Source organism: Parus major, chromosome 3 (genome assembly GCF_001522545.3).
Source record: "Parus major isolate Abel chromosome 3, Parus_major1.1, whole genome shotgun sequence".
Classification (NCBI taxonomy): Eukaryota; Metazoa; Chordata; class Aves; order Passeriformes; family Paridae; genus Parus; species Parus major.
The window spans coordinates 49540995-49557389 of NC_031770.1; the positions used below are offsets into that span (position 1 = coordinate 49540995).

The 16395-nt window shown below is 38.7% G+C and overlaps 1 protein-coding gene across 1 annotated transcript in view; it reads left to right on the top strand.

The window, feature by feature from the left end:
- The first annotated feature begins 3016 nt into the window (after nucleotides 1–3016).
- PEX7 (peroxisomal biogenesis factor 7) overlaps nucleotides 3017–16395 on the top strand; it is a 43359-nt gene continuing 29980 nt past the window's right edge. Inside the window, exons 1-5 of the mRNA XM_015623094.1 lie at nucleotides 3017–3165; nucleotides 4534–4591; nucleotides 6192–6342; nucleotides 10762–10839; nucleotides 11138–11246. Coding sequence (XP_015478580.1) covers nucleotides 3042–3165; nucleotides 4534–4591; nucleotides 6192–6342; nucleotides 10762–10839; nucleotides 11138–11246 — 520 coding nt within the window. The 5' untranslated portion in view covers nucleotides 3017–3041. The remainder of the gene's footprint in view (nucleotides 3166–4533; nucleotides 4592–6191; nucleotides 6343–10761; nucleotides 10840–11137; nucleotides 11247–16395) is intronic.

The window sequence follows — 16395 nt, forward strand, 5'->3', positions numbered from 1 at the left end:
CAGTCCTTGAATATTTTCAGTGTTTTAAGCTACCTGCCCTTGCAGATGAGGAAATAGCTCACATTCTACTTTCTCTGGTAGAAAATATCTTTTTATAAGTTGTTCAAATACTTGGACTAGAGCATTTCTGATTATTGCTCCTGCTGACCAGCACAGGTTTTGGAACGATTTGTGCACACAGCAGTGATGTTTACCAGCTCAACTCATGCCTAAGCAGCTGTCAGCTAGCAAGCTGAGGAAATGAGGGACATGTGTTTGTAACAGAGCAGAGCTCTTGGGACTGAAAGGGTGGAAATACTGCATTAAGAATCTCAACCATCTATTTTAATGCTAACAAGGGGTACGGCTGTGAGCTGAGCGTATAAAAGTGACAGCTGCATAAAGATAGCCTAAAACTGCATAGTAAGCAACTTTCACTTTTATTTAAATTAAAATTATGTTGTGCTAGGAAAACAGCAATTTCAGTGTAGTTGGGTTTTCTTTTTCCTTCAACTGAGGGCTCTGGTTTATTGTGTGGAACATGGCTGCCATCTACTGCTGCACACAGGATCTGTTTGGAAGACTGAATTCTTCCTCTGTACAGGTAAGGCCACACCTCAGCTCCTGTGTCCAGCTCTGGGCCCCTCAGTTCAGGACAGATCTTGAGGTGTTGGAGCAAGTCTGGAGAAGGATAACAAAGGTGGTGAAGGCTCTGAAACACAAGTCTGATAAGGAGCGCTGAAGGAGATGAGGGTGCTCAGCCTGGAGATGAGGCAACTCAGGGGTGACCTTACCCATCTCTACAACGCCTTGAAAGGAGGGTGTAGGCAGGTGGGGGTCAGCCTCTCCTGCCCGGCAACTTTTTGACAGGATGAGAGGAAATAGCCTCAAGCTGAGCAAGGGGAGTTAGGAGGAATTTCTATGCAGGAAGTGTGATCAGACATTGGGATGGGCTGCCGGTGGAGGTGGTGGCATCACTGTCCCTGCAGATATGTAAGGCTCAGCGCTGTGCTCTAGTTGACACGGTGGTGTTCAGTCATGGGTTGGACTCGGTGATCTCAGTGATCTTTTCCAACCTAATTGTTTCTGTGCTTCTGTGATTTGGTGTTAGCTAAAAGGAGCTGGCTGGTAGATCATTTAACCAAATCAGTAGCTGCATATGAAATGGTGCTATGATTGGTGGTCCTTCATGTTTCTTGAATATACTCAGCTGCCCAGAGGCTGAGAAGGAAATAGTCATGTTTAGCAACTTCGTTTGTTAGGACCTTCTCTATTTGCCTGTAAAATGGCTTTTGTTTCTTTTGTTATTCTGCCTTGAAACCATCCCATTCGAATACTTTCACTGTCTATTATTTTTGCTTTCTACTTCTGTGGATCTTCAAAACCTGAATTTGTAAGTTTGTCTGTGAAAAATATGTTTGAGAATTAGTCCTTCTCTCAGGAATTCCTTGTGACTTTTTATCCACTTCTTGATCTTTATGTCTATGAAAATTCTTTTAATCGCGTCTTTAAAACAAAGCTGGGCCACTGATAAGAACTGGTTCCTGTTTGCATAACCTCTTTGCAGAATTTCATTCATTATGAAAGATCAACCAGCTCGAAAAAATGCACTTGATGAAACTTTTCCAATTCAGTGATAAATTGTCCACAGAACAACTGGACTTTACACCATTAAGCATCTGACTCCCTGACACCTTGCAAATGGCAGTGTGAAAATTTACTTACTGTACCCCCGTGGTGGCCTTGTGTCTTTTTAAGTGTCACCATTGACATCCCCGTCACAAAGGGCAATTACTTTAAAAACACTTGCTCAGAAAACTGTCTTGTAACTTGCATTTTGAAAAGATAAATTGATGCAAAAAGATTCCAAAGAAGCTAAAATTGGTTAAATTTGGCCTGGACCAGCCAATTCTGTAAGGTATTCCTTTGCCCCAGGGTTAAAAAAATCTGATCTCACATGATGTCAATAAATTAGGCCTATAAATTGCCAGTTATGAGGCTTTGAGAACTGCTGTGGTAATGCAAAGGATACATTTAATTTAGCTTCACTTGCAGTGAATTTGAACTGATTTTATTCTAAAGTCCTGGAGGCTGCTTGTTAAACACGTTTTTCATTTTTATTACAAGACTGAAGAATGAGTAGAACTGCCTAATTTTGCATCTGTGAGACAGTTTAAGCAAATGGATATTTTTGTGACTTTACAATGGATTTTGTAGTCAAGTTTTAGTTTTAAATATAAGGCCAGGTAGCAGGAGCACATAACTATGGTCCAAGTTCCATGAGGTAACCGTGATTAAATGATATAATTTGCTTTTGCTGTAACTTCTGAAAGTGTAAAATTATACTTTTGCATTTGTATCTTAAACACAGATGGGTCATAGTGACTGACTAGGGTGGTCTGTGTCTGTATTTTAAGGCACATAGATATGGATATATATATAGGATGTAATATAGCAAAAGCTGCAGCTTTTCTATTTTCTAAGAATTAATTCCTTTTCTAAGCCTGAACACCCCCTGTCCACCTCTTCCTTTCAAAGGCAAAATTCCCACTGACTTAAAACACAAGTTCTCACAGGTGTTAAGAAGTTTATTCATAAAAGGTCTTCCATAAAGCACAATTGCATACCGAGAAGAATGACAAAATATGCAGATCTAATAAATTAGGAGAATGAAAAGCTTAGAAGGTTTTTTTAAAAGGAAAAATGAAGGGTAACGCACATACTTATGGCTGAAACACCTCATGCATTCCAAGCTGCTGCACGCACACCGAGCTGATCTATGGTGGTGCACACACGCCGTGACTATCGTGCTGTGCGGAAGAGCGGGTTGTTTCTGACATTTGGAAGCGGTTCCTGCCGCGCAGGACGCCGATGTTGAGGATCGCTGTTCCTGACGCGCCGCACTGCCAGCGCCCTGGGCCGCCCCCTGCCATGGCCAAAGATGGCGGTGGCGGCGCCGCGGCTCCGGCACCGCCCGGCGGGCGGGCGCTTCCGCCGGGGCCGGGGGCGCGGCGGCTCCTCCGCGGCTCCTCCGCGGCTCGGCGGAGGCCCGGGCGGGGGCCATGGGCACGGTGGCGGGCGCGGGCGCCCTGCGGCTGCCCGGGCTGCACGGGTACGCGGTGGAGTTCTCGCCATACTGCCCGGGGCGCGTGGCCTGCGCCGCCGCGCAGTACTACGGCATGGCAGGTGCGGGGGGCGGCGCGGCGGGGGTGACCGGGAACGCGGCTCCTCACGGGAGGAGGAGGAGGCTGGAAACGTGGGTGTACGGAAGGACAGACGGTGTCTGACAAACGCCAAAGCATCCGGGGACGGTTTCCCTTTCGGCGGCGTTTGTTTTGCTGTGAGACAGCGCCTGTGCTCCGCGGCCGGGCCGGGGGTGTGGCGGGAGCTGCCCCTTGCCCTCCAGAGCCCGCCGGGATCTGCCTGTCCCTTCCCAAGTACCAGCCCGCTGCTGCCCTGGCGCTTCTCACTACGGCCTGGTGGAGGAGCGCTCGTTTGATGGGGTCGAGAACAAATATGGTAGTAAAGACGTACACAGTGTGAATAAAATGACTGAAAATAACTTTTTCCGCTGACAGGACCCGAGGGAATGGCCTGAAGTTGTGTCAGGGGAGGGTTAGGCTGGATATCGGGGAAAGGTTCTTCACCCAGGGGGTGTGTGGGCACGGGAACAGGCTCCTCAGGGAAGAGGTCACAGCACCAAGGCTGACAGGAGCTCAAGAAGTGCCCGATGATGCTCTGGGCCGTGACTCTCAGGGATGGATGGTGCTGTGCAGGGCCGGGAGCTGGACTCCATCCTGATGGGTCCTTTCCAGCTCGGCTTGTTCTGTGACTCTGTGCCTTCAGCTGGTCTTGTTTCAGCCCCTGAGTGTCCAGGCAGGCCCTGGTGACCCTGTGGTCTCTTGAAAGAGCCAAGCTGAGTGTTCCTCAATACTGACACCTTTTTCATTTCCCGTGGGAGTATTGCTCCTCAAAACATTAATTTAAAAAAATAATTCCAAGAGTAAAATCACTTTAACAGTATCCCCATCAGATGAGGAAGCACAACTGATGTATATTTTATCAGAACTGAGTTATTTGTTTAGTTTCTGGTGACCTGTGTTAGTATTACTATATTCAGGAAGGGGTGAAAAAAGTGTTTGGTCTGCTGTGTTGTCAAAAAGACAAAAGGGAACCCCGTGTTGGTGTGTTTGTCATGTGAGGCCTATGGGGAAAATGCACTTTTATACTTCATAAGCAAGTCTTTTTCAACCTCACCTACAGATATACTGTAGTAAAAAGAAAACAAACCCTAAAAAACAACAAAGAAAACAAACAAACAAAAAAAAAAACACGAAAAAACCCCCAAAATCAAACCAGGACAATCTGATGTAAATGAATTATTGTTTTAGAGAACATGAGACCACAAGATATTTAATTATGCAAGTAATTGTTCAGCCTCTTAAAGTTCATGTGTCTTTTGTGTTTGCATGCCAAAGCTACCTCAGACCCACCCCAGTTTCCTTTGGCATTGGGGAACCAGTTGTGATGTTTTGTTTCATTTTGCTGGTTTAGGTTGTGGAACTCTGGCAGTGCTGGAACAAAATGAAGCTGAGATTGTTCTGCTCAGGAGGTAATACAGAGTTATCTTTTATTTTTGTTGGAGAAAAACTTACTGTGTACTTGTGAGTGCCAGGCACAACTGAAATGTTTTTGGTTATTTTTAGTGATATAAAGTATTTTTTCTATTCTGAAGTAGCTACTGAATACAGGTCTTTGTATTTACGTAGAAATTAATGTATTTATATTTATGTACAATACAAAAGATATATTTGCATTGCATTGATTTTGTTATGGGAAATCATCTGGCTTGCACCATTTCTATAGTGTAGACCATTTTATAGAAAACTGACAACGTGATTTAAGAGCAGGTTCTCTGCCCCAGATTGAAATTATAAGTTCTAGTGTTTTAGGAACTGTGCCTTGACACCTAGATTTATGCCCTTATGATTGATTTATACTGAAAATATAGCAGAAAGCTACGTCAAGTCATGGAGGTCCTTCCTAGGAGATAAAGTTTTCTAAGGGTTTTAGGGAGGTTAATTTTGTTGTGGATGGAAGGAGGAGAAAGGTTAGAAAGGAGGGGGTTTAATACTTGACTGTTATTAACCTAAAATGTTTTAAGGAAAGCCTTGAAACAGTGATTGTTTAGATTAAGATGGCTGACATAGAAATGCTTAAATATGAATAATCATATTCAGAAGAATTTTTTTTCATTCATAATTATAAAATGAGACTCTTTGAAGATGTTCAAGACTCTGTTACTTCTGGTAAGTACTCTGGTTTAGTACAGTCCATTTCTGTTTCTACTGACTTCACTTATTTTGTGGTAGAAAATCCTCTTAAGTTCCTGACCCAAAGACCGTGTTGTTTATCAAGGTGTTCTGTGTGCATACCTTTACCTTATTACTACTGCAGGGTGACATCAAATTTGACCTAAGCTTAGCTAAACCTTCAGTGAAAAGGGGGAAATAAATTTGTATTTTCCATCAGATAATATTGCAGTAATTGATAGCTGTTGCAGAGTAACTAATATATGGCATCAGATCCTGTATGGTAAATTGTTGGTGTGTTGGTGTGCATTTTCAAGGGAGTGTAGAGTTCTTCAGTAAAATCTTCACTGTGTTTCTGTAGGGTTTTCATTGTGACTCAGATTCGTAGTGGTATTGTGAATTGGATAGGGCTCTCCCAGCACAGTTTTATTCCTTTCTTTACGACAGTTGTTAGAAACAAAATGCTCTTAAATTCTGGAGAAAACATAAATCAGACTGAGTATGCTGTACCTCTGTTTGTGTGGTAAGTTTTAGACTAAAATCAGAGTTCCTTCTTTGTGTGTGCAAGGTCCTTGGCTCATTTATGCTATAACTTAATCTATCTATCCTAGCATATGGTTGTAGAAATTGACATTCAAACAAGTAAATTAATTGTGAGGAGATTCACTTGAGGCTTGAAATTTATGCTATAACTTAATCCATCTATTCTGGCATATGGTTGTAGAAATTGACATTCAAACAAGTAAATTAATTGTGAGGAGATTCACTTAAAACTCAAATATATAAAAATGTTACTTAGAATGGTAAAAAAGGTGATTTAATATTTTATTTGCATGGAACTAGTCCACACTTTTATGTCATGCTTTCTCACAGATGAATATCTTAATTTTTCCAATTTAGTTTTGACTGGAATGATGGCCTGTTTGATGTGACCTGGAGTGAGAATAATGAAAATGTGTTGATCACTTGTAGTGGAGATGGATCTCTGCAAATCTGGGATATGGCTAAAACCAAAGGTCCACTGCAAGTCTATAAAGAGCACACTCTGGAGGTAAATCAGGCAAATTTAAAAAATTTAATAGATACTCTAATGTTTGAATAATTAAAATATTTATTTGTAGCCTTATAATCAAAAGTGGCTTTTTCTTTTCTAACTTTTTTTTAGTCCGTGGTTTGAATTAATAACTTGTATATAAAGTGGATGTACATATTCTTGTGCATGTTCATACTCTGTAGTAGGTATTGCTTGATTACACAAATCTAATATATTCAGAAATAGCATTTGTGGTTCCTTACAGGCTAAGTAATCATTGTGATCTATGAAATTATTGTAGTCACGCTGTGATTTTTAGAGAGCCTTATTAGATAGGTCTAAATCAGACAGCTGTTATATCAGTCTTATTCTTGAGGTTGTATGCAGATACTTAACACTTGGGTTGCACTTGAATCTGCTTTTCCTTTTCCCTCCTAGCATCTGTGCAATCCTACTCAAATAACAGTACTCAAATGTTGGGACTGTATGTATGTTTTTTCAGCCTTGGTTTGATACTGTTGCATTTGATTGTCTTAAAATCTCGGTTTCTTTATGCAATGCTATATGGGTAGAGAAGAATGTTATATTCAGGTTCATAAGTATATTTGCATAGATTTAATGATATTTATACTGTAAATCTTCCCTGAAGTGATTTTTCTTCCCTTTTTTTTAAGCTTTCCTTCTAACCCTCCACTCCTGTTAAGTCGTCGAACTTAAGATGCAATGAGTTTCAGCCTGGATTTTACTGACTTTATTGATACTTTATCTAAATCACATAAATTTCAATAAAATAATTTAGTAGATACACAGTCAAAAAACTGATGGAGGAAATGCAGTTTTGTTCCCAAAATCCTCAAGATATTTTCAGATATGATGCATAAAGCTAAAAGCTGAATGACTGGAGTTATGCAAGAGCCCATCTTCTGTAGATTATTTCTTTGTAGTTTTTCTACTTTGGTGTAATACACCTACTCTGTCAACTGAGAATTTTGGGAGAGGATTTTCTAGTTGTGATCAGGATTTTGTGATAATGTTCAAAAGCTGATAGTAGTTTCAGAAAGACGTAGGTGAAGCATAGTACTTTTTTTTTGTTAGTTTCTGTCATTTTCTCATTGAAATTGTATCAGTGAGTTTATTTTGGTTCTGCTACACCATCTGTTGTTTGTGAAATAAACATTTCTGTGTCTATGTCTTAGCTGAGCTGGTAGCATGGGAGGTGGACATATTCATCTGTGCTTAGAAAGGCTGTATAGGAAACATGGGCTGAGTGAGAGTTTATTGTGAGATATGAAGGGTTTGTATTGATTCTTTATAAACCTGTATTAAGAGGATAGATCTCAGAAGGAATTTACCTAGTAATTTGTGGTAAACACTGGCAGACAGTGTTCTCACTACCTTCCTAATACTTAATCTCTGTCTGACATTTTTAATGACAGTTTTGTCACTGCATTTATATTCTTTCTAATGGATGATTGACAGGGATCTGTTTCTTTTTTTTCTAAATTACATCATTGTCCCTTCTCAAAAAGAATGTGCATTTTTAACTTAAAAGTGAATTTGCATTATCAAAGGACAATGAGTTTTATTTCAGCACTAGCCAACTGCTGAATCTCATGAATAAATTAGTCTAATTTACTTTGGTTTTGACGAAATCTCACTGGACTGTGAGATAATAGAATGTTTCAATTAAAATTGTCTTGTAAAGTGAGCATGAACATTTATTTTAAGCTGTTTTTTTATGTTTTTACATCTTTTTTTCCCTCATCTTTTAATCTTGCCTGAGGCATTTCTTGCAGCTGTTTGGGCACAAGCTAGGGTTCATTTATTTTATGATTGAAGATAAAGCACTAAAAGATTAACAGCTAAGGTTTATGCTGTGTTAATAGTCTTTCCCAGTTACTCAGCACAGCTTCCATTGAAATGTGTCTAAATTTATGTTGGTGGATAGCATGAGGAGGAAAGAAGAATACAAGTGAGCCTTACTGTGTTCTTCACATTGTCTTCTTTTCATCCTCTTCCTATTGCACAGACCTGTCACATGCCAAATGGACAGTATCTCTTGTTTTTCCCGAGCCTGTTTTCTGTTCTGTTTGTAATTGTTGCCCGAAGGAGAGTTCACCCAGGTCCTGCTGCCTCTGCTGCAGCTGCAGAGCGCTGAGCAATGCCAGTCCTATGTGCCACATGTGCCCGGGGCTGTGTCACAACACGTGCTCAGCAGATCTACCTGCCGATAGCTTGGGAGTGAGCTGGGAGCACTGTGTGTGCTTTGGCTTATCCTTGTAGTTTATCTGATACATCCCAAGTACAATGTATTGAATAGCAGCTACGTGAATTGTGTGACACAGGTGCATGCTTCCCAAAGATCTGTTTCTTCCTGGAAGACCTTGAATATGAATATGAGAGCCAAATACTTACTGGGCTGTTGTGTGAAAGAGGCATATTGTGCAGTGACACAGTTAGGGACATTTCAAAACATCAGCAGTTCAGGAGTTGAGCTCAGGACATCATGCAGATTCAAAGGCAAAGAGAGAAATATTTCTCTTTGACAGAGAGCTTGGGAGCCACTTTGGAGAACTATCATGTCTTCCATTCTTAGAATCTAAGGAGAGGTTCTGGTGTGTTTCCTTTGTTACTATTTTAGTAGGAAGAGTTATAGTGGAAAGGAACATGTTTTGATGAGCTGTAGTACAATTAGTTAGCTAACAAAGCTAGAAAAGTCAAGAGTATGGTTTGGCAAAAAAACCCAAAATAATTACCTCTCAGTTATATGGCTTTTGTCAAGTACTGTCCCATTGTCTTATACATTTGGACTGTAAGCTCCTCCAGGAAGGGAGTTAGTACAAAATGCTTCTAGGGCAGTATGGTTTTCAGTATATGGGAAGCAGAACTTTGTCAAATAATAGGACAGAGTTGCAGATAAAGCAGCTTCTTGTTCTCTGGGCAGTGTCTGCCTTTCATTTATGGAAGATAAGCAAATGGATGAAAACCAGCTCATTTAAGCTGGATCTAGCATAGACTGAATTATTTCTTAGGAAGAAAAATGCTCAGAAATAGCTAAATATTACCTGTGTAATATTTAGCTATTGTAATGTCCTGTGTGAGATTTTCATTCTCACACAGGACACTTTCCATAGAAGACTTTGACAATTGCTGGATTTCTTTCTCTTTCAGCTTCTCTTCTTTTTTTAGTCTGGTGACACAGGTCCAAGCACTTCCACCTTCAAAACAGGGTTGCTGTTATTAAATGCACAATTCCATCTATCCAAGACAAACCCAACATCTAGTATGCTGACTTTCAGACCATATCCAGTGCTGTGCTGGAACTAGATTATCCCAGGTGGAGTACAAATCCTTAGTGGTTAGTGGCCCAGCTATTGAGAGCAGTGCCACCTACTACTCCTTGGTAGTAACATTTCTGAGAAGTGTCCTGGGAGCTTGGATTGGGTCAGGAGGTGAAGTGGATGAGCTGTTTTATCTAATATTTATACACTTTACACTGAAATAGTTCATGTCCCACTGCAGCCTATTGAATCACTTCATTGTGAGGTAGAACCAGACAAAACAGAATGCAACTTCCATCAAGTAATATGTATTTGAAGGTGGAAGTTGTACATGTATTTGAGATTTGAGGATTTAAAATAATTTGAAGAACTACCTTAGTGCGTTTGTTTTTGTGAGGCAGCAGAAAAATGGGGAGTGAAGGGTGGAGTTAAGGTATCCTCTGTGAAAGCAAGGACCAGCATTAGAATACGCTGTCAGGAAGAGGGAACTTATTTCATCTACACAGAGGAAAGTAATTTCTTATTAGCTGAAATGGGTAGTTATGAGGGACAGTGAGTTTTTAATTTATTTTATTTTACTTGTTTGAGTATTTGGATGGTAAAAAGAGTCCATAGAACTTGGAAAAGATAAAAATCAGGAGAATTTTATGACATATATTTCTTAGGAGAATTAGGTATAATTAAAAAGCAATTTTTGTTAGTCAGCTAAAACCTCAAAGTCACCTTTGAAGAGAGGTGGCATTTACAGTGAGAGATGGCTAGCAATTGGAAACTGTAAATACTTGAATGAAATTGTATCAGTAATAAGAAATCAAGTCTGAATGCTGGCTTTTAAAGTGGTAGACTCCTAGTGATGGCAGATGTATGTGGATTTTGTTACAACTTTTCTTCTTCCTTCATTTTGGCCCATCTTTGCTTTTCTGGATACTTTCCTTAGCCTGTATATACCTTTAATGTCTGACTGAGATGCTAGATTTATCTTTTGTTCAGATAAATGGCATTGCTGGCAGTTTTGTTGTGCTTTAGTGGTATGGTTTTTTAACTGACTAGGATACAATCTGGAAATCCAAGTTTATTTTGTGAAACTATGGCTAAGTACAGCCTGAAACTTGTATTCTAATGCTTCTTCTAAACTATGCTCTTATGTCTCTTACAGGCATACAGTGTTGACTGGAGCCAAACTCGAGGAGAGCAGCTAGTGGTGTCTGGCTCATGGGATCAAACAGCCAAGCTGGTATGTTGGTTTTCTGTGGAGCTGAAAAGTGTGATTTCTTTTGGATCTCATAGCTCTTTGTATTGAGAAGCAACATGGATTCTCTTTTACTCTTTATTTTTATCTTGTGTCTGAAATTCTGCTTTAATTGACAGGTTGCTTAAACTCTCAGTTGATACCAGTTTAAGCATTTTTTTTTAAAAATAATAATTCATTTAGTCCTTTCTGTATGTATAAAGATTTTTTTTTTCAATGTATGAAACCCTTTCATTTCTTACTGAATGTATATTTTGACAGTTTTGTTTTTTCCTTTATTCAGTGGGATCCAGCTGTGGGGAAGTCATTATGCACTTTTAAAGGCCATGAAGGGGTCATCTACAGCACTATATGGTCTCCACACATCCCGGGTTGTTTTGCGTCTGCCTCAGGTAAGCGTGATGGTAAAGAGGCTCTCACAACAGAAACCCAGAAGCTGCCTGTGTTAGTGGATCAGTTCAGCACTTTGTCCAGCAGGTGGTAGTGTGTGTCATATACACTTGTTCTGTAAAAATGGAACAAGGAAAGGTGAATGTATTGCTGCAGCTGGATTTGTAGGTTCTGTTAGAGTCAGTACATCATCCTCTTGGCCATTGAAACGAGGATCAGCAGTTTTATAGCAGTGACCTTGTGACAATTTTTTCTGTTATTTTATATAGCTGTCTTCCATTCATCTCACTCTTGTTATTTATTGACCACTGAATTGTATTATATACTTTATTTTGCATTTTGACCTATGTTTTTTTCAAATTATCTCAAGTGTCGGTAGACTATTAACTCTGTGAGAAATGTAGTCAGTTCCCACTGAGCTTTTTCAAGTACTTCTGTAGATCTCTGTGTCTTGTTCTCTGGGAAAGGTAATAATCAATTTTAGTTTTCTGCTTTGGCCAGTGCTATGGGTCTTGCTGGTAAATACAATCACAGTTGAGTTGAGTGTACACAGAGGCAAATAGAGGTGAGGTGGTGGCGTTTTCCAAACACTGCTCCTTCTTCAGAGGCACAAGGAGAGCTCTGGTGTGATACTTGGAGCCCAGCTGATGATTAACTGTGAGAGAGGTGCTGTGAGCCACAGAGCTTGCCTGGGAAACAAAAGGGCTATAAGGTACTGTCTTAATACAAATATTGATAGATAAATTCCAATGGCCTAAATTTCTCAGATTTCATATCTGTTGTACTTCTGTACTGATTTAAATAGAAATTGTTTGGCTCTTTTATCAGGAGGGTAAATGGTATAACTATGTTTTCCTGTTACTGATGTTAGAGAGACAGTGTGTACACACAGATACTGGTCTTCTCTATTCTGTGGGAAGTCAGATGAAATAGCACATGTGCCTTTCATAAAATTCCAGTCTGGCTGTTTCCATCTGAAATTCATTCTGCCTGCAGAGTTTAGCGAGAATGATGAAAGAGTAACATTTATTTGTTCTAACAAACATAGTGCTTGAAAGCCAAATGTTGGAGCACAGGTTTTTCGACCTTATGTGGTGGATACCCATCTAACAGGATGTGGAGAAACTTACAGGATTGAGCCCTGTACACTATATGAACAGTTCTACTGAAATGCAACTATATATACTAGAAAAATACTAGCTGTGGACCATTTGGTCAAAGTTAAGTGCTTTTTTTTGCAAGTTCTAAGCAATTTTAAAGTCCTGCTTAGAGCTCTTCTGACAATTGTAGTCTTACCCATACAGAATTTATGGCATTCTAGATGAACAAAAGGGCTTTGCTGATACAACTGATTATTTCAAATTTGAACCTCTTGGATATGAAGCCAAGCTTTTTTTCTAATACATTGGTACTTGAATAATTCGGGGAAACATTGATTGTTAGATGCTGTATGTTGTGGTACCTAAATTGGTTACAACAATTGATCTGTTCTTTGAATGACTCAGTGGGTGCAGCTGTTGGAAGTTTTGACTAAAATACTGCAGAGCTCCTATTCTGTGAATTTTTACTTTGATGCTTGAAAGGGACTAATATGCTACTGGAGCCTAAAGCTAATTGCAGACAGTTTTCACTCATTGATGGAAAAACAACATCCACAAAAGACATGGTATTTTTCTTCTCTAAGTACTTCTTGGGTGTGAAATAAAAATCTGCTATCAGTACATGATAGTGTAATTCTGGTTATAAAATAATGACATTTTAGAAGAAGAAGTCTTCAAAATGATGGTGAACTTCCTTACAGTTTCCAAAATAAAATGTCTGGTATGCTTCTAGATAAAATAACATAGAAATCATGACATGCTGATGTGGAAAGGTTTCTGTGTTTGTATTGTTTACACTGAAATTTTCCTGTGGTTTGATTGGATTGCTTCACTACAGAAGATACATATTGGCAGTCATTTCTTTGGTCCGCAGGACTGTGGATAGTAGAAGGACCCTCTAGCTTTGTGTATAAATTCCATTTCCTTGTAAAAAAGGTATATTGCACAGAGAGCTTATTGTTTAGTGCTTAATGACATTCTACTCTGTCAGTGAAGGTAGATGATGAAAGTAAAGTGGAACTGTTCAAGGAGGCTGGTTGTCCTCATTTAAAACTTGCTATGATCTGCATACTCTATGAGGATGACAGAAAATCATGGGACAGAAAGCTAAATTTCACTGATGATTCATCTTCTATTGAGCTAAAGTTGGAGCTGGAGAGAAACTTGAATCTCAATGTGATAGTACTGTGTCAAATTTAGAGCTGTTCCCTTCTTTGGGATGTTGGGAAGGTTGACCTGCAGTTTTGTGCTATGTTATTTTGCAACCTTTTGTTGTCTTGAAAATTAGTATCTGAAATGAGTCTGGACAAAAACTTTTTGCACTTCTTTTCATCTCATTTGGGTTTTTTCACTTTTGAAAACAATAGCTTTTTTGGATGTTGTTATTGAAGATTATTGAAATATTCCTTTCTTGAAGGAGTCTGTACTGCTTTGGGATTGTCAGTTGTCTTTGTGTCTTTTTTTCTCTCTTTTTGCCCCCCCTGTCCCCTTTCTCTCATCCCACCTAACACATACCTACTCAAACCATATACTTACTGCTGTCTTAATAGTATAGTTGTAATGCTTGAGAAATGAACTGTTTCATGTTGCAGCATCTTCAGTTCTGCATGTACGAGTAAAATAAGTTAGGTATGTAAACCACAGATTGGAAAAAATGTTGGTCTTTAAATACATCTGATTAAACTAAATGTAAGTAAAACAATGCACTCTTTTTTTTTTTTCCTTTAAGGGAAGTAAGCAAGAGGAAAGAAGGTTTAAAAACATTTTGCATGCCACACCACTGCCATTTTTCTGCCTTTATTTGAATCCCTGCAGAATCCTGCAGAAGTTTAATTTCCATGTAACTAATTAGTTTGTGAACACTGAAAACAGAAAAACAGACAGAATCACAAACTACAGTAAAATAGCTGCTCAAAAGGATCAACTTAGGCCTGAAGCTAATATTTGATTTTGAAATATGGCTTTTTATCAAGCTATTATGAGACTAGAAAAAGAATACAAGTGAAGAAAATGAGAAATATAAGATGGCAATATAAAGCAATTGAAAAAGAACTTGATACGAAGTATAGCCTTTTTTTGCTTCATTAAGTCTCCATTCTGAATACATACAAGAAAACTGAGCTTGTCTGCAGTGGACAGTAAAATGCAATTGAATTGTGAAGGATATATATGTCTGATGCTTCAGTTAAATTAGGTTTTATTCAGCATCTAATAAACTTCCATTTAACATTTACAGGGATGTGTGAGGTACTTTACCATGCTGTTATCTTCATGTACAATCATTCATACATTGAAAAAGAAAGTAAATGGCATATCTGGGTTTTTTGTTTGTTTTTGAAATTGGGATTTAATAGTAACACTGCAAACTGTTAATTCTGAATATGTAAATAAGTTCTGCTGTGATATCAGTAGCAATTTCTGAGCAGATAAGATAAGCAGGATGTTCAGGTCTACGTGTGGCACCAAACCAGAGCCCTGGTAAATGTCTGCCTTATGCTGAAAACACACTGATGTGGAAAATGTCATTAAAGAAGTGACATGAATGCTTAACAGCAGCCTCATGGCTAAGGGGGTTTAATGACTCATTATGTCATTTGCCTTGAATATTTTTTTTTCTTTTTTAACCCAGAGAGTAAATTGGTGAGAATCTCATAGAGAACATTAGAAATGTATGCAACAGTAATATTTAGTCAAATGTTAATCAGTTCTACTAGCTGATTCTCAATGACTGCAGAGCAATAGGCCTTGCTCAGTCCTGTGGTTTATAAAGAAAGCATCCTTTTCAGTATCAACTGGATTTATTGTCCTTTAACAGTAGAAAGTACTTAATGAATACCATTTAACCTTTATCTGCATAACTGTAGTATTCTTCCATACAGATACAACTCTGACAAATGAAAATATGAGTATTTTGGATTAGACAAAGCCCAGATTTAGAATGACTGATAGCTATTTTCTTTAATACTGGGACCTTAGTTTTAATGCTGCATTCTTTTTTAAATCATTCTTTAAGTTCACTGATCAGGGCAGGTACATCTTAACAACATCTTAACTCATGAATAAGGATAAGAAATTTTTCTCAAATCTGCCTGGCAATGTCTGTATTTATCAGTATTTAGATTGATTAATTGTATTCCTTCCTCAAAGACTTGTTTTTAAGCCTGAAAGCCCAGGGCAAAAAAATTTTCTTATACCACAATAAGGTATGATAATTTCTGATAAATTTTTATTATGTTGACAAAAGTGTTGGATGACTGTAGTTTTGCTGCTTTGCAAATGAACTTGTAAATCCAGATCCCACTCTTGTAAGCCCTTGCATTGAGTGCTAGACTTTAATGTTGGAACTAAAAACCATTGTTTATCTCATACTCCGTTTTTCTGGCAGCCCTGAGTTAGTGAGTTGCCTTTTAAAAATTCACCTTCTTCCTTACTGGTCTCTTGGTGATAAATGTGTGTAATAAATGGATTTTCAAGGTGCAGTTTCATAAATCAGGTGGGCATGTAGTCTTGATGCACCTTTCTGTGTTTGATACTCAAATTGTAAAAAAAAACAACTATGATTGAACAAATTATTTTGCATGAAATAATGAACTGAGGAAGGTGTACATCTACTAAGAGAACATTTACGGAATTAGTTGAGAAGAATAACCTCGAGTGCAGCTTCTCAGTAGAGGTGTTTTTTTTGTTTTTCTGCACCAAAACTTGGGGTTGTTGTCTTTGACACCATTTTTCTAAAGTTTCAGCTCACATTCCTGCCTCAGAAGTAGCACTGAGCAAAAAAAGGAGACGTTGGAGAGTAGGACATGGAGACAGGTTATTCCAAAGATGTTTATGCTCATTCAGGTTCCTTAAAAATGGAAGAAATAATCTGCTGTTTGGCTATGACAGTGGTTTCTCATGAATTCCAAAGAACTTTTTTCTAGAGGTTTATACTCCATCCATTTGTGTGCAGTGTGGGTCCACTTTTTGCTTTGTTTCCTTCTTGTTTAATGTATTAGAAGAAATGCCATAGTCAACAAGGTTCAAAGCTTTGCAAAAAATTGGTCATTTT